Consider the following 23,994-nt stretch of genomic DNA (forward strand, 5'->3'; position numbering starts at 1 on the left):
CCCACGCCCACCCCACTCGCAGGGCAGCACTGCCGCGACCGCCCAGCACAGCCAAACCGCACGCTCATCTTTATGCAGATCTGACCTACACATGAGCCAAAAAGCCTTCAAACCAAAAACAGATGTTTAAATCCCCTATAAATCAGATCCAGACACATGTACAGACTCAGTTAGCCTCTCGTGAGTGCTCCAAAGCTGCGTCTTATCACCGGGTTGGCATGTGGCACTTTCCTGTGAGAGGCACTGCAGGAGCAGGACTCGGTGAGGGCTATGCAGTCCCCTCAGCCGCCAGACCAGGCCACCTCGTGAGTGCCAGGCCCACATCTGCCTCCTTCGTCCCACAGAGATGGGGGCTGGTGAGCCGGGAAACATTAAAGAACCCCTCAGTTCTCTGAATACAGAGAAGGTCGGGAAAGGAGTCCAGCCTGACCACGCACTGCCTTGCGGCTGGCACTCAGGCTGACACGGCAGCTGCTGTGAAATGGGTGCACGGCCCATCCCAGGGACCCAGGCTCTGCTCCCGAGGCCGCTGCGCGTGCCAGAACCCAGCCAGCCCGTTAGCAGCAGGCAAAGCACAACCAACGCCCACAGGCCGGGGTCAGGCAAACTGAGTGAGCAAGGGGAGCCCTGGAGCGAGTCAGGCTCAGGACAGCGCAGGCCCTCTGGCTGGAGCTAAGGAGCCAACAGGGAAGACGAGAAGGAGAGAAGACTGAAGATGCAGGCAGACCTCAGCTGACCAAAGAATCTGGAACCTCTCACTGCAATCACGGGGCGTGGAGGAACTATCGTTGGTGTCCCAAGGACACACTTGTCATCTACAACACGGGAAATCCTGGTGCCAGGTTGCCGGCGTGCACACAGCAGGTGTTCCAGGCCTCGAGGACCCCCCCCTTCTGTCTCCCCGCCCAGCAGGGCCCACCCTCCGTTCTGACAGGACCCCAGGCTGCCAGAGCACATGAAGCACTGACCACCAGTGACAATCAGAGCAGGCCGTGATGCTGCACTTCTCATCACGCTCGCCAGCCCGCCCCTCCCCACGGCCCAGCGGGCCGGCCGAGCCGCCTCCCTCAGCTGAGCTAAGGTGTCTGTGATGAAACGCTCCACTCGGAGGCCAAACCCTGGTTTCGGCTGCCGCACTGAAGTGGTTCTTTTACTGCTTACATTATTTCAGTGCCAACATATTCTGTTACTGATTTGTGAGTTAAATCCAGGGTTTCTAACCAAAATCACATGTCTTAAGAAAAACCACAACCATGAAGTTCTGTGATCACGTCCCAGCCTCCGCTTTACTCTCCATCAGTGAGGGGCAGGGAATGGTCCTCAGGAGCCCACAGACTCCGTTTCCCTGCCTCTACCCCAGCCATTATTTCACCCCATCAGCCTGCTGGCTGTGGCTCCCGTTCCACCACTCTGATGAAAGAACCAAGGCTCTGAGGGGTCTCTTCAGGTGTCCTAGCTCAGGTCGCAGGCCTGGTGCGACTTCATAACCCCCAAGCCAGGCCTGGCGCTGCCCACAGAAGCTTCTCCAGGGAACAGCACGGAGGGCACAGTGGCTCCCGGCGGGGGAGGCCGCACACTCTCCCCATGTCCAAGCAGCCACTCGTGCCCCAAATGAGAAACGTCTAGCTGTCCTCTCTCAGCCATGTGGTCTGCACGTATCTGCCTGTCTCTCTTGGCCCCCAGGGCCAGGGCCAGCAGCCACTCCCAGAAGACCAACGCGAGGGCGCTGAAGACCACCTTCCCCCACACGCAGACCCTCACCGCTCGCTGAGATGGGGCCGGGAAGGCGGCCATCGAAATGTGGAGATGGCTGAAGATCCAGGCTCCTGGGAGCGAGAATGCTAGTTCTAAGATTTTGTTTATTTTAATAAAAGATGCCTAATCACTCCCTTAGGACAATAAACACAGTTAGTGTGGGATGAATGTGGTGCTGGTAGAATGTCAGACGACAAGACATCTGATTATTTGCAGTAATTTCCCATCTGCCACCGTAAACAAAGGAAGCAGAAAGCCAGCCCCGGATCAGGACCGGTTGGGGCTGACAGTTCGGCTCACAGGTGGGCACCGACACAGAATGCTTTCCACGGAACAGACAAACGCGTGCAGGGGAAATAGCACGTGCGTGTGGACACAGCGGGAACTACACTTCCCAGAACAGCTCCTTTCCCCACAGCTGGGGGCAGGTCGGACACACCGACCTAGAGAGGATGAAAATGACCACTCAGACGAGGCCAGAGAGAGAACGGTTTACACGGGTTAGGAGAAGGCTGATGACATGTCGCCACAGGGCAACTTTTGGTGACACTCTTAATGTTAACTATCCCTAATCTGAAACAAACTCTTGGAAAGAACAACAAAGAATACCCTACAAGGAAAATCAAAGGAAGGTGGGCAACTGACAAAAGGAACATAAGTGGCCTACGAGCACATGAAAAGCGCTCGTCATCAGAGCAAATTACAATACTCTCTGCCATCTCCCACCCCTCTAACGGAGGGGGGAACCCCAGGCTGAGACACTGTGACAGGGGACTGGGGACAGACTCAGAAAAGCAAGCTCTCCCAGGCCGTCAGCCGCTCGCCAGCGGGGACTGCTGTGAGGGCGCCCCCCACCTCACCCCGCAGCCCCGGGCCCCCCGCCGGCCGCCCAGGGGCCAGGCACTTACCAGATGCAGTCAGCACCAGTGTGTAAGTAGTCAATGTAGGGAAGGTGGTTTTGGTCTCGAGACCAGCATGAGGTAGAAAAGACCATGCCGATGTTTAGCCAGGGGATTGTCACTCCTACAACACAAAGGGACAACACGGCGTTCTGAAGGGCGGCAGCTCTGTCTCAGAGTGACAGCCATCAGACATCGCTTTGTTCTCCCCACATGAGAAAGGAAGAAATGGGATTCAAAACCAGACAGATAAATGTATTGCTTAATAAAACAATAAATTATTTTATTCCTTATTGTTTAATAAAATTGTGTTTATCTTTTAAGATAAGCACAATCTCGTTTATTGAGCGGGAAGGTCCTTCCTCTTTCTGCTGCCACACAGAAGCGAAGCCAAGATGGGCACTGCTGCCAGCCAGTAAAAGCATCTTAATGTGTAAGCTGGGCAGCAAGATGCCCCATGGAACGTGACCATGACGACTGCTGGCAAGTCACCCACCAGCAGCCATGGGCTGAGGCAGAGAACAGGGGTGCCACTCGCTGTTTGGAGAGAGAGACCAGGAGGCGTCGCCTCCCGCAGGCTGTGGAGGGTCCCAGGCCTTCTCCAGGGTCCCAGCCCTCAGTGACAGCAGCCCCAGGACACCTGGCTTTCCTGAATTATCACGTAGGAGCCTGCAGCAGCCCTAAGGGGCCACACCTTTAGCTTTAACAATACCAATTTCAAGGTGGAAAGTTGGCCACTAAGCATCAGCCCTGCTTCCAGAAGCTGTGCTCTGCTTCACCTTTCCACACTTCACGGACTTCCATTATGATCTTATTTCTCTCTTTTCTACAAATCAGTGTTTAATACATGCATATATTCTGCACCATCACCCCCATCCTTCTCCAGCTCTGCCTAGGAGTTCCCAGGGTGCTGACACGCATTCTTCAAGCTGCTGAGGCAAGAGCCTCATGACCCTGGAGGCAGCGGCCACGTCCTTACCAGGCACAGCACCGAGGTGACGCAGGATGGACCCTGTGTTATTAGGGAGGACAGTGAGGTTCCACCCGTGCCTGCAGAGGAAAGCAGAGGGACGTCACAGACTGGCAGGGAGGGACACCATCGGGTCCCCAGAACGTGGGCGAGAGCACCCAACCTTACCTTGAAAATGGTTCCGATTTCCCCACTGGGAACCCGCTACCGTGGGTGTTGGTGTCCACCTTGCCGCAGTGCACTGCCACGTGGCAGTCCTTCTCTTCCACGAGCCTCCAGTACTCTTGCTGTGGGCAGAGGAAGGGGCAGTGAGCACCTCTGCTATGCTGCAGCCACAGCACAGGTCAACCGAATAGCACAGGGATGGATGCATGATGGAGCCCATCACAGGCCGCCGCCCCGGGCGCGGGGGCGCAAGGCGGCATCCGGATCACCTCTGCAGGCAGACCCAACAGGGACTCCAGCGGACACCTGGCAGCTGACGTGTGAAAGCATCCACGTCCACTCACGGACTAGCAAAGGGGGTGCATCCACAAAATGGAACACTGTTCCGCCTTCAAAGGCAGGACATTCGGACACATGCTACGCCACGGACGAACCCTGAGGACATTATGCTCAGCGAAATAAAGCAGACACAAAAGGGCAAACACCATGTAGGAGAGACCTACAGTAGTTAGATTCACGGGCACTGAAAGTAGCATGGCAGCTGCCAGGGGCGTGAGGGAGGGGGAAATGGGGAGTTATTGTAAAACGGGTCGAGAGTTTCAATTCTGCAAGATGAACAGCATTGCGGACTTGGATGGCCAATCAACAATATGAATGTACTTATACACTGAACTGTACACTTAAAAACGGTTAAGATGGTACATTTTAAGGTTATGCATGTTCTATCACAATAAAAAAATCATTTACATCAAGGGGGGTGCGCAGTGCTGAGAAGGAGGCTGAGGACGTCCCACCGTCATCGTCAGATTGTAACGAGCAGCCTCCAGACGCAGTGTCTCCACAGACACGCGCCTCGCTCACTGCACTAAGCAGCCGCAGCCAGGCTGTCACCCCCCAGCCAAATGACTCGGGGCGGGGGGTGGCTATACTGGCCGATTTAAAAAGCTTCCCAGGGGACCTGACAAGTCCCACTCAGCAGGAGTGCGTGCTAACAGGTGAGCAGTTCCTGGCTTGCCTTTAGGCGACTGGCCCCCACTCACAGGTACTTTTTCATTTTGTTTTCAATCATCATTCCAGAAGCACAGCATCACCTTCCCTAACCTTGGCAAAGCCCATTGAGCTGGAACCACCTTAGGTTCCAGAAGCCTAACCAATAACTACTCGGCGCCACAAAGGGCCACTCAGCTCACACCGGTGCTGCCGGCGATGCCACCACTCTGTGCGACGTCGACAGACAGGGGCCAGCCGGGGGTGTGCAAAGGCCCTAAGCCAAGAATAAATTCAACATCACTGTACGCCTGGATTCCTGAAACACATTTCGTTGAACATAAGGAACGAAGAAGCAACAGTCTGGTTGTGGGGACTGGTCACAGTCCCAGCCCTGCCACCCATGCAGGAGACTGACTGACAACAACCTGTGGCAGATTAATACAGACATGGGGGGGAGAGGGCCCCACTGCTAAGTGGGGGCCACTCCAGTTGCTGAGCACTGGCCAAGAGGAAGGCTCCGCCTTCTTGGAAGGACCCAGAAGCTAGACAGCCTCAGACAGAAAGTTTGGCTTTTAGCAAACCTTCCCTGTGTGTTCGGACATTCTGCAACTGCTAAAGCAAAGGCCAGACTTTCAAAGAGGATGAATTCCCGAGTAGGAAAGTAAAATGGGCCGAGCTCCCCTGGTGCTGCGGAGGGTCACGAGCCCCGCACCCTCGGACACCCGAGGACGGGGACGTGCCACCAAAGCCTGTCTGTCCAGAGTCACATTCCTTTCCTCTGACGTCTCCCCACAAATGCCAGGAACACTCCACGCTCCGCAAGTCACTGATGGCCACACGTGTCCCAGAGTCAGGGCCGGCTGACACCGGGTGATGGAACGAGGCCACGCGGGTGCTGGATGGCAGCACCCTGTGCACACAGCAGAGCGAGGGCCGCTGGGAAACTGGCCTGAGCACCAGGGAGGGGCCTCTTGGGCTTCTGGTGGTGACTATCCGCGGTGTGGCACCATGTGGCACCGATGGACGTGGCCAGATGCCCTGGTTTGGCCAGGACTGTCCTGGAAGTGCCCGTCACAGGTAACTGGCCACATCAGCAAGGCTGCCCCCTAGTGGTTGGCTCCCCGCCAGCAGCTGCCCCTCACCAACAACAGGAGTTTGGTTTCGGTCCCTGTCAGTTCCCTGACAGGGACGGAGTGCTGCTGAGGCCCCACCGATGGCGGCCTCTGGAAGTTCACACCGGCTCAGCGGGGCCCCAGCCAGGGGAGGCACACAAACGATCTGGTCTCTGTCCTGGGCACGTCACACGAAACTCGCGCTAATGGGTCTGGGCACGGAGGTGCACACTCGCTTCCCAGCCTCACACGAACTCAAAGAGCAGACTTGGCAGATGCACAAAAATGGCAATCTGCCAATCCCACTCAATAAAAAATAGGGGAGAAGGAAAAGCACAACTATGGTTTCAAGGGATTCCAAACATTCTTCTGCATAACAGACACACACAAGCCGAGGGAGAAGAGGCCAGCTGGGGGGACGCCCGGAGCTCACCCTGGCCTCTGCGCCTCTCAGCCTCTGCTTCGGGGTAAGTCAGGGACAAGCTGAGCAGGCTTAACTCTCTTCCTTAGACTTTTTTATTTTTTCTCTGAACAAGTTTAGATTCACTGGAGTGACAACTTTTGGCTTCCCCCAGTCCACAGAAGACAAGTCAACCACTCAAGTCCCCTCAGGCCATCAGGCCCCAGGAAGGACCCAGCAGGGGCGGGCGGGCTCAGCTCACTCACCTCAATTTCAGCGGGTGCGGGCTCCTTACTGAAGCACATGTTCATGATGTTTCTTGCTGTTCGATAAAAAGTTGTTAAAGAAACAGACCGTCCCTGGAAAGGAAACAAAACCAGGAGAGTCCAGCATGAGCAACAAAGCTGAGCCTTAACCCCCACCAGGCCACCCCGACATGGGCGCCTCCCTGCAGCTGTGGGCCAGTTTGTGTCCTGAGCTAACACAAGCAGGGAAGGCAGGAAAATACTCTCCCCTCAGTGCCAGCAAAGGGAGATGAAGACACACCGCTGTCACGGCCCTGGGTGAACAGACACAGACGCGGCATCTGGTGGGGATGGCCCACGGGCCCGGGGGCCACAGCCGGGCACAGGTGAAGCCATAGGTACACTCCCGGGAGCGCTGTTTCAAAGGCAGCTTTTACTTCCTGGAGAAATGGGTGCCCAGTGGAATGGGAGGCAGGCTTCCTCAGTTTCCCCAGGGGAGGGGGGCTGACAGCACGGAGCCAGGGATAGAGGGTGCTGACAGACGGAACTTAGGGCGACTTCTCGTCCCCAAGGGTCCTCGTCACGTGAAAACCGGCCTGACGAACAACCTCACCCGTGCATCTGAGGGGACACGGGTAACCTGGTCCCTCATGCCACAGAAGCCACTTGCTGTCCCCTCGCACCTCCCCTGGGTGACGTTAGGTGCCGGACATCCGGCTCTCTGTTGCCCTTTCTCAGTAACATCCAAAGTGATCTGCTCACTTTTACCCATCAGCTTCCTCTTCTGGTCTGGGAATCCCAGCAACAGCCTGTTTTTAACCTATGTTTTGTTCTGAGACAAACTTGTCAGACTCATGCCTTTCCCTCTTTTTTGACCAGGCACATCTACCCCTCAGTTGCAGAAATACGCATCGAGCACCTACTGTGTGTGTATTAAGCCTAGCTGGAGGGGCTGCAGATAGAGCAGTTCTCCAACTGACACACTCTCTGGCCACGCAGGGCTCCCGTTTGGCCCGGGGACAGACATGACCCTTAAACACGGAAAGCAGAGCCGTGAGGAGGCAGTACGTGCCGTGGGCCAGGAGCAGAGGGACACGAGCGGCAGGGAAGGTGGCTTTTACGCGAGCTGCTCAGGGAAGGTTTCCCTAATGAGGTGGCATTGCAGCAGCCCTGTAACAGCTCTGGAGTGCGAGGCCCATTCTCCTTGCTTTTGGAAGGACAGTCAGAGCAGTCGGTGTGAAGACTCTGGCACTGGCTTTTCAGCTTTACCAGGGACGCCATGGGGTTCTAACTCAAAGAAAATGCTCCGGTACAGTTCCAAACTTCTGACATTCTGTTCATTATGAAATAGAACCTGACTACTAGAGGGACCCGATTTTGCGCAAAGGCGGACGGCCCATAACGTGAGAAGGTGACACCCAGCGCGCCAGTCAGTGGCTGCGGGTGCTGAGACGCCTCGAGGGTGGGAAGCTCGTCTCAGGGCACACGGCTGCCACCGCCCTCGCTGCGACTGTCGGACTCGGACAGGTTTTCACGGTGAAATCTAAAAATACACTTTACAAATAAAGCATGTTTTCAAAAAAATTCTTGCTTGGATCCAACTCAACTCTCATAAAATTGGCCTTCTTAAATTAAAAAAGTAACAAAAGTACAAAATATCTCATTTCATGAGTTGGCTATTCAGAGTCACAAGATTTAATGAGTGGTTTCAACTGAGGAGGGCTGCTCAGGCGAACATGCAGAAAACACACCCCGTAGTACTCCTGAGTTTACAGTCCACGGGCCACCTTCTCCCTTTTCATAAAATATTTAAAATGTGAAACAGGAGGTGGCCATGCGCAGGCTGCAGGTAGCCATTTCCCGCCCCCCACCTCTGCAAGGCATTGTGGGAGGATGACATGGGCACACGGAACCCTCTCTGGGTCTCATAATAGAAACAGTCCCAGGCAGGCAGGGTACCTCTCTCTTTCCAGAAAGGAGTGCAAGGGCTAAAGCCCAGCAGTAAAGTAAGAAGTGAGGCGGAGGGCAGCCAGAGGTGTGACTTCTGGGAATGGATTCAGAAAGGACAGAGGAAAAATGAAAAACGAGTCCCAGGCTCCCTGCGTGTCTGTGATGCATCAGAAGTCCACAGGGATGTACCAGGCAGGCGCCGGCTAGGGCCTGCCTCCCGGCGGCTACGGGAACATCAGGAGTATGGCTGGGGGGGCAGCAATAACCCAGATTTTCCCACCAGCCCAACACAACTGCAGGCTCGTCGGGATGTGAGCGCGGCTGCAGGTGAGGGCCGCCAGGACCAGGACCCACCACACAACTCCCTCCTGGTAAACCCAGAACTGGGGCCCCCGGGGGCCCGCCTATATGCCCCTCAAAGCCCGGGAAATCCAGCAGACGCTGCTCTTAGCTCTGCCCAGGTGTCCGGGCCACCCTGCCAGCCAAACAGGAGGCCACATGCGGTCTCCACTGCTGAACTAAGGCAGGGGGGCTGCTAAGCACGGAGTCCCCAAGACCCTGCCTCGCTTCTAAGAGGAGAGAGTCTTCGCAGGATGGCTGGTGCTGTGACAAGACATGGCAGAACTGGGAAAACACGCTGTGCATTTCCTGCTGCCGGGCTCTACCTCCCTCCTCCCTCCTTTTCCTACCTCCCTCCTTTTCGTGGTGAGATGTATGGCAATAACTCTATCAGGGCTTCTCTCCACCTGGCCAAGTGGGGCTGGCGGGGCGGTGGGCTGTGCCAAAAATAAGTAAGGCAGCAAAGAAAACCAGTGCTGCAGTCCACAGAGGCTCTGCTCCTTCTGTGTATCCGAGAATCCCCAGCACTGACTGGGCAGCTCCCATCCTCCAGGCTGAAATGGCGGTGCTCAAGGGGCCGGTTCGGAATTGTGGGCAGAAAGAAACTGCATCAGCAGCGTGGGCAGTGCGGCCCGGCCCATGGACATGCACTCACAGCCTGTGCTCACAGCCGACAGGGAAAGTGAGGGAAGCCGCAGCCGGCAGACGCCCGAGGCCTGTGGGCCGAACCCCTGGCTCCCCGCAGGCTGCAGACGTTTCTCAGGGAGCGCGGTCCAGGCCGTCGGGATCCCCCGAGCTAACCCGGCAGCCAGCCCCTCCCGGCTCCAGGGCCCCAGGGTCCTACCTTATATATACACTTGTGGAAGTCGCTGAGCACGCCTCTGTCCTCGTCCTCTTCTTTCACCACCTCCTTTTCCTGAGCAAAGAGCCGCCGCCGGCCCGTCTTGAGCGGGGCCTGGCCCACCTCCTTCAGCTTGCTTCGGAAGCCGTTCCTGTGGGCCACGCCGTGGATGAGCCCGTTCTTGGGCTCGAAGCGGGGCAGGGGGTGGAACTTGTTGTAGTCGTGCTCCGTGTGGCCCTCCAGGGGCCCCTTCCGCTTCTCCAGGATCTCCTTCTCCATCAGCACCTCCTTCTCCAGCCGCCGGTGCTCCTCGGGGGACAGGGAGTCATAGGACAGCAGGTACTGGCAGTAGGCCTCCTGCAGCTTGGCCAGCCGGTCCTGGGCCGTTTTGGGGATGCGCAGCATGTCCGCTAGTTTGTTCCATTTTTTGAGGTCAGTCACTTGCTGCATGCCACCCATCTCGTTAATCAGCCGGAAAAAGCAGGCCAGGTCGAGCTCACAGCCTCCTGGGACAGTGAGGGGAGAAAACACACGGACAGTTGGTGGAAAGGACCAGGGTAGGCCGTGGGGGCCCTTACGTGCCAGGACACCGCCAGGCTCTGGGGTCAGAAGAGCCAACAATCATTTCTGGCCCTCAGGGAGCTCAGTCTATAGAAACGGACGTTAAGACAATGTGGGGCACTACAGGGGAAATAAAGCCAACTGAGGCCGGGGAACGATGGAGGCTACTGTTTTACGTGGGATGGTCAGGGAAGAGGGGACACTTAGGCAGGGGCTTGAATGGCAGAGCTGGCCGTGCAGACCCGTGGGGAGGAACATCCAGTGTCCCCTCAGACAGGGCCTGCATGCACCGACGCACGTCCTTCTAAGAACCAGGAGGCAGATACAATGAGACATGGAGCAGGGGCCCATCCCTGGGGAGGGGCGGGGAGGGCGGGGACGGGGTTGTGCATTCGGCTGCATCCGTGTCCCAGCGTCACCTGGAACAGCTGTGATGTCAGCAATTGCACACATGCAGGCCGTGTTGTCAGTCCCAATTCCCCTTCTAACAGCCGCCAACACGTGTGCCCCCGAGGTTGCTTATTTTCAATCCCACTGGATTTCCAGGGTGATGGGCAATGTTCAGGTGACAACCCGGCAGTCTGTCTGCCCTTCAAACCCTCCCTCCCATCGCCCATCACAGAGGGACTGCTTGTCTCAGAAGGACACAGAGGCTAGTTTTCACTACATCCCTTGATCAAATTACAGAATTGTACAAATGCACGTCCACTCAAATATGTTAGAATGTTTGCACAGTGACTATCTAGATGGGACCCGGAAAAGCGGCCTCCCCTCTGGCCAATAAAGGAAGGAAAATCTTCCAGAATAACCATCCACTGGCTATCAGGAGGTAAACTCACCACAAAACATTAGGGGAGCAAAGTAAGGAAGTTTTTTGTCTTTGGAGGGTGAGGGATAGATTTAGGAAAGCAGCAGGACTGCTGCCGAACTCTGACAGCGGCCTAAGAGCAGCCTCAGGGCCGAGAGCTGGTGGGGCGTCAAGGCACCACCACATGTGAGCCTGGACCTCTTCGGGCAGATTGCAAGTAAGATCAGGGGTGGGTGTGCAGTAGCTTGAATGCCATTTGCTCTGCTTGGCAGGACGCTGGATCCAGTTGTTCATAGACAAGGGAGCAACCTCAGGGAAGAGACTCGCCCCGACCTCAGCCAGATTCTGCGCCTCACTCTGGTCTGTCTCAGAAGACCCCCCAGGGCTGGCAGCACACCACTGGGCTGGCAGCGGTGGAGAGTGAACAAGCTACCCCAACGTGCCCTGGTGGCTCGATCACAGGTCTCACTAGAGGGGAGGCCAGCCATACTTTCGCATTTTTCTCTGAGCTCTTGCAAATCCATTGTTTCACGGCCTCACCTGCCATTATCAGCCCGTTCACAAGGCTACTAACTGCCCGTTCACCAGGTTACTCACTGGCAAAGCGTCTTCCTTACCCACGTCCACACTGACCCTACTCTCTGCAGCACAGCAGCGCCCCAAGGGGCTCGTCTGTGTTCCGTAGACTACTAAGTCCTTTGTACCTCGAGATGGCCGAGCTCAGACCCACGGCACAAGGCCTCTACTGGTAACAGACCACGTCAGCACCCCCTTTCCGGACGGTGACAATGCTTTACGCTTCCAGACAATAACAAAAAGCATGAACTCACACACCCCACAGACACGTCTACTTGGCTTCTGCTGCTACAGAAGGAGTCAAGGTTAAAGAAATCCTACTCGGAACAAAAGGTCGCTGGCTGTCATCATGACACCACCTGAATACACCACCTATCCCTGAAAGACCCACCCACCGCTCCCTGGGGGGTGGGAGGGTGCGGTGTGACTCGGGACATCCCCCTAATGCCATCTCCCCCCAGGGCCTGAGTACACACAGGGTGCAGCCACCACCAAGCTCCTGAGATATTCTCACAGGCTCAGCTTATTGCCACAGCCCTGTGTCACTGTCTCTCACGTGCCATCCCTGACAGGAGACTACAAACCAAGAATTCTTTCAAATTAAGTGATTCTCACTCAGGCTTTAGGCCTGGCCGGCACCTGCTGAGAGGAATAATGAAACCTCCATCTCATAAGGAACTCCATCTTATTGCCAATGCTTGACACTTAAATGATTGCTAAATGTCTCCTTTCCTTCCAGCCTTTGAAAAATCAGGACCTCCAAAATGGAGGCAGGAACGCACCCCGTTTCGTCTCATGAATCTAGAGCTGAAAGAGAAGTGAGCAGCCTTACCCAGCTGTCCCCAAAGGAGACCCCACTCCACAGAACCCACTCATCCCTGACTGCGAGCTAATCCTAGAGGTGCCAGATCCAGGCGAGAAGCGGGCCGGGAACTCCAGGGGAGCTGTGCACGGGCTCTGCGGGAGCCCCGGGTCTCGGGGCTGGATGTGCGCTCACTGGGAGTTACCGGGCTGATCTGGGCAGCAGTCCTGGCCACAGCTGTGCCTGTTCCCTGACCTGTGGGCTCCACAGGGCCAAGCCGATCACCAAAGAAACAGAAACTCAAGTAAACTGAGAATGAAGAGACAAAGATCAGACAGAAGAAGAAATGGGCTCAGGTCATCGCGAGCTTGTGGGCTGAAGCACGTCCCCTAAATACTCACATCTTGGATCCCAACCCCCAGTGCCTCAGAATGAGACCATACTTGGACATAAGGTCCTCAAAGAGGCAGTTAAAATGTGGGGGTGCCAACGCATACGCTGGGTGTCCTTCTAACAAGAGAGACACGAGCAGCACGCACACACACAGGAAGAGCCAAGTGAGGACCCAGGGAGAAGACGGCTGTCTATACGTCAGCCAAGCAGAGCGGCTGCAGGAGAAACTGCAGAATCCCTGCCGGCCACCTTAATGTTGACCTCCCAGACTCCAGAACTGAGAGACGACAACTTCCTGCTGTTTAAGCCCCCAATTCTGTGGTACTCTGTAAAGGCAGCCCAGCCGAGGAAGGCACGGGGCAGCGTGCCCATTTCCCCGGACACTGCTCTGGCCCCAGCGGGGAGGCCCTGCGCTGCCAGCTGCAGGGGAAAGCCCAGACCTGGGGGCCAGCCCTTCTCTGCACAAATGCCCAGGACCTGGAGCAAAGGGCTTCAGCCTCCTCAGCCCGGGGCAGCGCATCCGCAGGTAAAAGGGGAGAGAAACTGGGACCCCAGGACGGGGGCGCTTACCTATGAGCGGGAGCTCGTCCATGGTGATGCCCTGAGATCTGAGGTGCTTCTTGATGCAGGCCAGCCGCTGCACGTTGGGGCCCCAGCGCCGGCCCAGCTTGTGGATGTGCTGGATCTGCGTGACGAACCGCATCTCGTCGTTGAGCTTGCACTCGGGCCGCCAGTCCGGAGGGGGGATGACCCTGCACATGCCGTACTTCTCCACCTGAGGGCGCACCGACTCGATGTAGACGAGCGGGTCGTGGAACTCCTTGGCCGACGGCCTGAGCACGGGGATCTCGTCCATGGCCGCCCACCCGGCCCGGCCGGTCCCCTTCTCGGGCTTGGCCGCTGCCTCGTGCGGCTTGTGCAAGGGCTCCGATTGCGAGGTAGAACGATTTTCACAGGAGGCGCCGTCCGCCTTGCCGTGTGCTTGTCTGCCCGGCGTGCTCCTCCCAGCCGCGGCCCGCTTCGGCCGGTTCCTCTCCAAGCTCCGCTCGGGCACTTCCTTCTTCACGTGTCCGTTCAGCAGAGCCCTCTCTGCCGGGGCTGGGGCTGGGGCTGGGGTCGGAGTAGGCGCCGGGGCCGGAGCAGGGGCTGCCTTCCTGCCAGGGGCTTCGGCAGAGCTGGCCGCCCCTTTCATCTTCTTGGGGGGTGACTGTGGCTTTTCCACCTGGTGTGCCTCTTCCAGTCTCCTCTTGGAATTCCGCAGCCCCTCCCGCAGCTGCCGCCCCCCCACCTCCTTAGTGCATGACTTTGGGTTCAACCTGCCACTGACCTTGAGGCCATTGACGGCGGGCCCGGTGGACTTGGACGCCCCCCCGAGGGATAGCACCTGTTTGCGGGTTTTTGCATTGCTACTTTCAGTTTTCCCTGAGATTGTGTGGTTGACAGCTGAGCTGGGCTTGTGGTGATTGGGTTTGGTTTCCTTGACCAGTTCTCTCTTGGCTTTGGTGTATGTGACAGTCCCCTTCGTCACCGTTGCAGTGTACTTCACAGTTTTGGACGGTGAAGGTCTGATTTCGCGCATCTTTTTGGCACTGGTTGCACTTGTACCCAGAGATGACATTCGAGTGACTCCATTTACCTTCGAAACCTGGGAGGCAGCAGGAGAAGCAGAGGGGGAGAAAAGCAGAATTAGTACCTGCCGAGAAGGTGACCTCCACACACTGGTAACTAAACAGAGAAGATACATGGGCCACCAGCCAAGGCAAACAAAATACACAGCCAGGAACCAAACTCTGAGGTGCTCAGTTTCAGAACCTCTGCACAACTCGACGCCTATCCTTCTGCACAAAACATGCAGCCCGACAGGGTGCTGCCCAGCGCGGTTTCCTGGTATGTTTTAACATGCATGTGTGTCCCCAAGGTTCCAGGAAATCCGATTATTTCGTGAGGACCGCTCCACATGCCCGTCAACCACCTGTCACAGGTTAATCACATATAACATAATAACATAGCAAGATCCTGGCCATTTGGGGAACAGGGGGATATATACAGTTGACCCTTGACAAACACGGGGATTAGGGGTGCGTTTTAAATCCCCCCGAAAATACTGTTTTCAATCAATGGCTGGTTGAATCTCTGGATGCAAACCTGGGAATATGGCAGGCCTGTAACAGCATGCCCACAGAATTTTAAAATCTACGTGCTAAAAAAAGAACGCAACAAAAATACTATGGGAAGAACAGAATAGCAGCACTCGTGGTTCAGCTGCCATGCAAGTTCCAGGCCAAGCCCGGGGGTGGCTGCCCGCCATCCGATCAGTCCCGACGTCATGACGTCACGACGTCGCCATTGAGGCCGTGCCCCACGCGGCGCCTGCTGGGCGTCGGGAGGCGCACCTCGCCTTCGATGCAGCACAGCACGCCCAACCCTCTTCTGCACAGCGGTCCCAATTTTCCCACCTCAACAAGCTTTCACATTCAGTTCCACGGGAACTGCGTAGACAAGCAGACACTGCAAAGGCTGCCTTACGCTCGGACACCACAGTAATCTTGTGACACATAAACGCCACCCTCATTTATATAAAGAAACCAGAGTGACATGGGTGGACACCAGAAATGCATTAATGTCCGCAGAAGGGTGCAGGGCCCGCCACAGGAGCTGCTGCTGGGCTGGCTGGTTTGGGGTGGACGTCGCATCACGACTCTGCCCCTCAGGGGCCTCTGACAAGCCATTTAACATCTTGGGCATCAAGGTCTCATCTGCAACATGAGGTAAAAAACGAACTCCACGGTTACATAAACACTGCTACCTCCCAAAGAGGCAGACTAAAAATTGAAGTTACTGGGAAACACAGAGCAGAAACAGCCCTCTTTTCTCACGAAAAAACCCCGAGAAGAAGGTGACAGGGTAAAGGGAGCCTGTACTCCTGACTCAGGAGGGCTGACCAGCCAAGGTCATGCAAAAGCCCCTCCCGCCCTCCTCGTGCCAGCTGCGACCTGAAGCAGTTTGCTCACCACCCAGGGCCACCATGGGCTGTGCAGCTGCCCCGCCACGGAGTCAGGCTCCCAGAGGACAGGGCCAATGCACTACGCCCAGGCCTAGCCCAGGGATATGCAGTCCGCTTACATGGGGAAAAAACACAGAAGCAAAAAATCAAACTTTCCCTCAGGTATCGAACCAGTGGTCTTCAGAACCCCAGGAGCGCTTGTCAGAGCACATCACTGAGCCCCATCCCCAGTTTCCTATCCAGTAGGTCTGGGATGGACCTGAGAATCTGCACTTGTAATGAGGTCCCAGCTGATGCTGAAGTTGATCTGGGGAGATACCACTGAGAACCACTGAAGCAAACTATCAGTAGAAGGTTCTGAAAACAGAAAAAGGAAAGAAGCCACCGAGACCCGTATTTACTTATATGTCACCAATTATACACGGTCCAGTCAAAGCCACAAATTCTTGGTATGAGACTGTGTTCCATGAGCCAACATGGGGCGTTTAGTGAACAAGGTTTCCGGTGAGCCGGCCTGGACTTCTGGACTCAGTGAGGACGCGGGCCCCACTGGAGGCGGAAGGGAAGGCCCAGGAATTATAGTCTGGATCCTCTACCACTCACCACCCTACAAAGAAGCAGGGCTGACAGGATCAGGTGGGAAAGAGAGGGCCTGACATTAAAAAATAAATAAATAAAAAACTAGCAACATGGTGACAACAAATTAAAAATAAATTTATAAAACCAGAGATGGGACAAAGATAAATTTCCCACGGCCAGTACCACTAATTTGGAATACGAGGTATGGTGAGGAATGAAAATATCTAATTTTTAATCGTTCTTTCAGATCCTCCCATTGACTAAAACCAAAACAAACCATTTAGAAAAACAAAAGCAACAGTCTAATCCTGGTGTAGCTCACAGAGAGATGTTTCCACCATCAAGACACTAGAAGAGCCTCGGAGAGGGAGTCAGTATCTTCAGAGCAGGGCTACAATTCCCAGGAAGTGGAAGACAAAGCCCCGTAGGCCCTCCATCTTCCATTAACCATTTAGAGTAAACCTGTTCCAACTCTCCACCCAATTCACACTCAAGCGGATTGCACAGTACGCTTTAATCTCTTCTAGAAGATGAGGCATTGCCAGTGAAAAAGGCCGGCCATGGACGGTGCTGCACGCCATCTCCTCCTCAGTCATTACATCGGGCAGAAGTTTGGGTTCAGTGCTTCTCACACCTGGGACCCCTAAGAATCCCTGTGGGAGGCTAAAAACAATGCTGATTCCACAGTCTATCCCCGCCCCCCCCCCACTCTATTCTGATTTAATCAGTGAGGAGACAGAAAAGGAACCAGTGTTTGCAAGCCCCTGCAGATGGCTCAGTGTTCCCACAACTCGCATTTTATTCTACCTCAGAAAACAGTGCAGGGCCCTGGGGTCCATCCAGTGCAGCTTCTCAGGGGCACCTGACCTCCAGCTGGCTAGGTTACAGGAACTGCATGCCATTTTCAATAGCAAAAAGACCACCTTCTGTCACTTTTAAAATGGCTTATTGCCAAGATGTGCAGCAAACGACCTTGTTCTATCAGAACAATGCGTTACTGTATTCACTTTCTTCCTCACTGTGGTAACAGTGATCTTCACAAGTGTCCACCCAAATCTTATACTTGCATGTCTACATTAGAAGCTTAAAGACTCAGTGTATCCCCATCAGAACACTGTATTTTAATTTAGAGAGAAATAAATTACGAAGACAGGTCAGGGCATGTTTTGTTGACCATATTCTCTCTTCTTACCCCACGCCCAGCGTGCCTGTGTTTCATGCCTACCCAGGCATCAGTCTGTCCTGCCAGCTGTGCCACGTGTCAGAAAGATAGGGATGAAACAAACCAATGACCCAGGACGCACCTGTTAACACACACATGCCTATTCCTTGGCCTTGTACTTGTTTCTAGAGGTGCACTGTTCAATTGGTACCAGAGAAAACAAAGGAATGGAAGAAGGCACGGCTTTCCTTTGCCACGGAGGTCTGCCCCCACCCACTGCCTCATCAAACAGACCAAACAGGATACCTGGGGCCAGCTCTCCAGACAGGGTGCTCACACTGAGCACATGAGACACGTCATTTCCAACCACTGAGGATTCACACAAAGCTGGCTATGGCAGAACCCTCCAACGTGCAATGAAAATACTGCTTAGCTGAACAACTTCAACTCTTCAAGCAGCTCTTTCTCTCAGATCTGGTATGGATTTCCGACTTCGCACCCCACTTCCGTCAACTCTCATGCAGGTCTTCAGGGAATGGGGTGTCTGCAGGGAATGGGGTGTCTTGTTCTTCTTGGCCCACCACCACCCACCCGTTCCCTGTAGCTCAGGTTAGCCCACGCACACAGCCATGAGGTTTTATTGCAACCAGCCCTAGTCAAGAAGCTGTCCCTGGTTCAATCAGAAATTCAGTTGTCAAGCTCTTATTTCTCACTAGAGGGAGCTATTGAGCCGGGTGCCTCTGCCCATCCTTTCAGAACTGAGAGGAGCAGCTAGAGAGCTCAAGAGAAAAATCATCTGTTGGTTGGCAATAGTCCCCTTGGGCTTTAAAACTTGAATTAAAAAAACAAAGGAGCCTAAAATAAGCAGAACTCTCCTGGGCAGGCCGTGAGTTATAGAAGGGGAGGGAAAGCCTGCTGGAGAAAGACCCAATTTAATGAGCAGTAGGGCAAGGCAGACGTTTTGCCCCACTCTCGGGAAAAGCTGGGTTCTCGTAGCAGTCTCTAAAGCTTTTTATAACACCTGCTCCCACAAGAGGCAACTTCACTGAGTCACAAATACCACTCGACAAACACATGCAATTCAAACTACAAGCCTAACTTCATGAGGAACACAATAAAACAAACATTATTACAGCTAAGGTGGGTCTCTGACATTTCTCTCCCTGGATGCTACTATTTCATTTTGCAGAACTGTGTAAGAATATTCCAATTTTTAGTCTGCAAGAAGCTGAAACCCCCACCCTGAAGCTTATGAGGCTAGGACTTTGCAGCAACCCCTGTACATTTTCACATGAAAACCTTTCCTCTGAAGGTAGCACAGCGTGTCTAATGGAGGCCCAGGCGAGTTGGTAAGTTTCTTCTTCACACTACAGCCCAGCCTCAGCAACACCAATAAGCACAGAGGTGACCTGAGCGCTCAGCCCAGCTTAACACCCACGTCCTGGCTGACCAACCGCACATTTCTGTACAAACAAAAACTTCCTCGGGGCGGCAGTTAGCTCAGCTGGTTAGAAAGCGGTGCTCGTAACAACAAGGTTACCGGTTTGACCCCCACATGGGCCACTGGGAGCTGCGCCCTCCACAACTAGACTGAAACAACTACTTGACTTGGAGCTGATGGGTCCTGGAAAAACACACTTAAAATAAATAAAAGTTTAAAAAAAACCAAAAAAACCTTCCTCATGATTCCCTTGGAAAATTAACATTTCAAAACCCCCTCAAGGTATAAGCTCGTCTTACTATTCTAAATTTCTTACTTTTTACTGCATTTAAACCCAAGTACTGTTTTAAGGAAACAAAAAATAGATTTCACTCCTTTCTCAGACACCTACCCACACAATCAAATCATCACACAGGGGAGCCCCTGCCCCCCCCGACAATCGCAGGGCTGTTATGTACGTATGTGCATCACAGCATCACATGACAGGCAGCACGTCTGGTGTGAGAAAAGCCAGAGGGCTGGCAAAGCCCCTCGTCCTAAGAAAAAGGCATAGGTGAAGTGCACATTCAAAGATCTAAGTCTTGGGGTTTGGGGCCTGAGAACTACACGGCACGGGGTCAGGTAATTGGGACAAGGGCTCTCTATTAGGTTGGTGCAAAAGTAACTGCGGTTTAAAGGGTTAAAAATAAGTGCAAAAACCGCAATTACTTTTGCACCAGCCGAATAGTAAAAACCGTGCGTGATTACGTGATACTGGGGCAAACAGGACAAGGTCACATCTCAGCAGCACCCCGAACACTGCATCCCGGCACCCACCCACACCTATGCTTCACACAGTCATGTGTGTCCTTCTCTTCTTGGCCAACATAGAAACATTAATGAGAGCTGAAATTAAAGATCGGAGTATCCTTTGGACCTCTATCTTGTAAGCAGTTGAAAAGGTGCAAGGTCAGATTCTAATTTGCATCCGGCAGTTACAAAAGAATTTACCATTTGCTCGTATTGACCTTATTTTCACAGTACTTAACTAATGGAATTTGATGGTTTCAAAATTATCCTTTCATTTCTCACACTATCCCTGTGAGCGGAGTTGACATGACTGGCTCCAAAAGAACAACAGGGCCCAGAAAGGTTACTCAGTATCACATCTTAAGTCTCAGAAGAGGTCACAGCCAGAGTTACACTACAACTGGGAGCCCTGGGCCATCCCATCTGAGCTGATGACTTGGGGAGAGGGGGCAGGAGGGAGGGGTGATGGAAGGAAAAGCTCCTGAATGCCTGCACTGTCACACCCACCTGCCAAGTCGCTACCTGAACAAAGAAAGCAAGCCAAGCTCCTGCACTTACCCAGATCTCTCCAACTCCAAGGCCACAATGTGGCCTGCTTGCCACCGAGCAGGGGCAGGGTGATCCCAGGCAAGGGGTACATCCTGCTCCCCTCAAATCTTACCTCCGACGGTGCGAATTCCTCTTACTTCTAACAGTGGTAAATGATGAACTGAAAGGCAAGTGCTAAGACCAACCGAGACCAGAGGTTTACTCAGTCTAACCCCACACATGAACGTGCTGAGAGAGAAGTGTCTGATTATGATTCCATGCGAATATCAAGTCCCATATTTATCCCTTATAAGCCCTTCATTCCTGCCCCACAGACGGGTCCTCTCCTGCCTTGGGTCCTCTTTTAATTGTTTTCTTTCATAAGCAAAACATCTGCAGGAGAGTTCTGCCTATGTGCCTATCACACCCTCAGCTTTGGAAATCGGATGGAGATGTTTCAAAGACACAGGAACGAAAGGTATGGTGCGCTATGCTTTGCGCCTCTCGGTCCTGAAAATTGTGCATCCAGCGTTTGGGAGGCCAATCCCACAATCACGCTCCGTTCTCTAGGAAAATGGGGAAGAACAGGCAGGGTTTAAAATATGCTAAAACCATTTGCTTAATCTCAAGATAACGCTGCAAAGGAGGAAGTGGGTACCTGAGGACTGGAAACATGAGGATTCTTGCCTAGCCCACTCCATCCCCAGCTGCAGAGCTGAAGAGTATTTGAAAGCTATAGGTTAACAGTAACAATGTGTGTGTGTGTGTGTGTGTGTGTGTGTTTACACCCACACATTCCTATGTATGCGTATAGTCACGTATCCAGAGAGAAATATTTTGGACATCATCGAGAAGGAGAAAGACCAGGGGTAAAGAACAATTCAAAAGGAGGAATTCCACTATCTTAACACCACGATGACCATCTTTTAGACATTCTGGAATACTGCCAGCCAAGAAATTTCAGTCCACCCACAGCTCACCCTGAATCAGTCTTTAAAGATACAGTCTCCCGTCTATTTCAGGGAAAAATTGAACTCTGTGTGATAAAATTCTCCATGAGAGGAGCTCATCTGGGATCCCCAGGGCTCACTGCCAGTAAAATGGAGTTAGAACAGGAGCGCGGGGGTCAATGAAATGCCAGCTGACCCCTGCGAGCCAGCCCTTCTCTGCGTTGCCCCCAGGCACCTGCCTTCATTTCTACCATCTTGTTCCCAGGGTCCAGAGAGATCACAGTCTACAGAAGGAACACTGTCACAGCAACAATGGCTGAGCCCCGAGGCCATTCTTAAGTTTCCCCAACAGGATCTGTGTTATCTGAGCTGACCCTGAAACGGGGGCCAGTGTGCGCCTGCCCTCTGCTGATCCTGCAGCGCAGGAGTGAAATGCACCGCAGATGGCTCGGCAGCGCAGTGCCCACGCACGGCCTCTGCTCAGAAGTCCTGGGGGCAGACGCTAACCTGTCACGTGGAGAACAGTGCAGGCTCATCCGCTGACAGCCCAGGCAGTCTGCAGGCCTCTCTGAAGGTGTAACTTACCAGCTGTGGGCCTAACTACTACTGACGTGCCCACAAGACTCTGCAACTCACCTGACACCCAGGGCACGTCGGGGTATGAGAAGGGACGGACGCGAACCCCCTTTCCACCCTCCCTATCTATTCTGACATCCAGGATGCAGCACGGTCCAGCGACGAAGGCAAACCCTCCAGCCCAGAAAAATCAGCCTTCGCAGGAGAGGGGTGTGTGCTGCACCCCTGTGCAGACGCGAGGTTTCTCGGTCCCCACCTCACCTCTGAGCATCACCTTCCTGCTTTACGCGCCCTCGAAACCTGCATTTCTTGAGGCTACTCACATTTCCCCTTCAGTGAACTTGGTGACATGGGGAGGTGGCGTCTGGCAGGCAGGCACCGCTGGGCCAGACCAGTCACTGGTGCGGCAGGCAGGGCGGGGCTTTACCTGTTTCCGTAAGTCCTGAGCCGACCGATGCAGAGGGGAGTGGTGGTCGGCAGCGGCGGGCCCCTTGGCCGAGGGGCCCGTGGAGAGGGCCGTGGGCGGGCGGCTCGCTGGCGCCTGCTCCCTCCGGCTGTCGGCCCGGGGGTCGCTGTGCTTCTCCTTGCCCGGAGTGGCCTCTTTGCTTCTGTGTTTTTGAACAGGTTCCTTCTCCCGTGATGACCTGCTAGAACCGTTGAAAACTAGGGAGGAAGGAGAGAAAGGAAGAATGAAGTCAAGAGGCTGCCACGGAATCTCAGCTTTCCGAAGTCAAAGAGGGAAAAAAAGGCAGACATTTGCACGTCAGTCAGGTCTCATCACACCCCCAAGAGCAGCTCGGGTCAAAGCACCCCGCACTGAGCAGGAACAACCCAAAACGGAGACAAAGGAGAAAATACAAGCATATCCTAACAGTTATTTGCTTTGGTCCAAATGACTGAAAATCCATTTTTCTAACTCGTTACCCAAGAGCCCCAACATCATGCTTTAAACACAGAGAGAGAATTAAAATGGAGACATGCACACCCCCAGTCACACCCCAGGAGCAGGAGCCCCTGGGTTACACAGATACAGGGGGTCTGCGGTGAGGTAACATAGTCTCAAACCCAGTTACGCATTTTGAGGCTGAAGATCTGCTGACGAAAGTGTGTCAGGGACCAGGGAGGAGGGCGAGGGGTGCGGCTGAGCCAGCCCCGCTTCTATTCCAGAGGTCACAACAGCAGGAACAGCTAACGCATACGTGTGCTGACCCAGAGCCAGGGGACGAAGCTAAGTGGCGCTGTGAAGTACACTTGGCCTTTGAATCCAAAGAGACAGGACGTTCTCTTCATGCCCACTTTATGGGTGAAGTCAACAGGCCTGGAGAAGACGGGCACCTTGCCCAGCCAGGCTGCCCATGCCCAGCCCCCTGCCTCCCCACCCCCCTCGCTCTCAGTGCCAGTTACCGATGTGCACACTGGATCCCACCCACGGAGGGAGCTCAAAAGGAAACAGTGATGCCCAGGGTTTTACAGTACACTCCAGTGAAGCCGCTGTCAAGTTTTCTCTTGGTGTTTTACAGCCAGAACTTGCAAACCTAGACAGACTCGTCAGGTCCAGCCCCTCTCCGGGAATCAACGAGCCTTCCCATCTGTTTCTCTTGTACCCACAGGTCTCCACTCCCCTCAAAACATCCCAGCCAGCGAGGGAGGATGGCCACCCGTGCCTGGTCTTCTCCACCCCACGAGCTTCAAGCAGAGCAGCCTGGGGAAAAGAGTGACTCCCCTTAGATGTCATTTTTAAAAGGCTCCTGGTGCATTTCCTGACAGAGGGAGCCTTAAAAGGTCACCATGTCTACCTGCCCACTCCAGGCCACAGCCCCCAACCCCCATCTGGGACTTGCAGAATTCACTACCTGACCAGGCAGCTGTAAGCCAACAGGAAGAGAAGTCAGACTCCCCTACCCCAGCTGCCCTTCAGAGACCTCAGGTCACCACTTCTGTCTTCTAAGGATGCCCTCCCGCTGACCTGTGTGCACAGCTCCTCTGCTCTCTCTCACCTCCATGTGCAAATGTCCTTGCAATTACATTTACGCCTTACAGGCTACAAATATTGTCCTCTTATTTGTCATTTGCTTTTCCATTTCTTGTGGTGCTAAATCCGCTAGCTCTTTTTTTTTTTTTTAACTTTCTTTCTTTGTTGTAATGCCTAAACAATCCTC

The 23,994-nt window shown here is 54.1% G+C and overlaps 1 protein-coding gene across 3 annotated transcripts in view; it reads right to left on the reverse strand.

Annotated features, from left to right (window-relative positions):
* The window catches only part of JARID2 (jumonji and AT-rich interaction domain containing 2), a 248,946-nt gene that overhangs the window by 12,502 nt on the left and 212,450 nt on the right, over nucleotides 1–23,994 (reverse strand). For all 3 annotated transcript variants that reach the window (XM_033115663.1, XM_033115665.1, XM_033115664.1), the window contains 7 exons: nucleotides 22,263–22,498; nucleotides 13,377–14,451; nucleotides 9,670–10,172; nucleotides 6,558–6,650; nucleotides 3,793–3,911; nucleotides 3,634–3,704; nucleotides 2,664–2,778 (listed from right to left, as the gene is read on the reverse strand). In XM_033115663.1, the coding sequence (XP_032971554.1) occupies nucleotides 2,664–2,778; nucleotides 3,634–3,704; nucleotides 3,793–3,911; nucleotides 6,558–6,650; nucleotides 9,670–10,172; nucleotides 13,377–14,451; nucleotides 22,263–22,498 (2,212 nt within the window). The remainder of the gene's footprint in view (nucleotides 1–2,663; nucleotides 2,779–3,633; nucleotides 3,705–3,792; nucleotides 3,912–6,557; nucleotides 6,651–9,669; nucleotides 10,173–13,376; nucleotides 14,452–22,262; nucleotides 22,499–23,994) is intronic.

Source organism: Rhinolophus ferrumequinum, chromosome 9 (genome assembly GCF_004115265.2).
Source record: "Rhinolophus ferrumequinum isolate MPI-CBG mRhiFer1 chromosome 9, mRhiFer1_v1.p, whole genome shotgun sequence".
Taxonomy (NCBI): Eukaryota; Metazoa; Chordata; class Mammalia; order Chiroptera; family Rhinolophidae; genus Rhinolophus; species Rhinolophus ferrumequinum.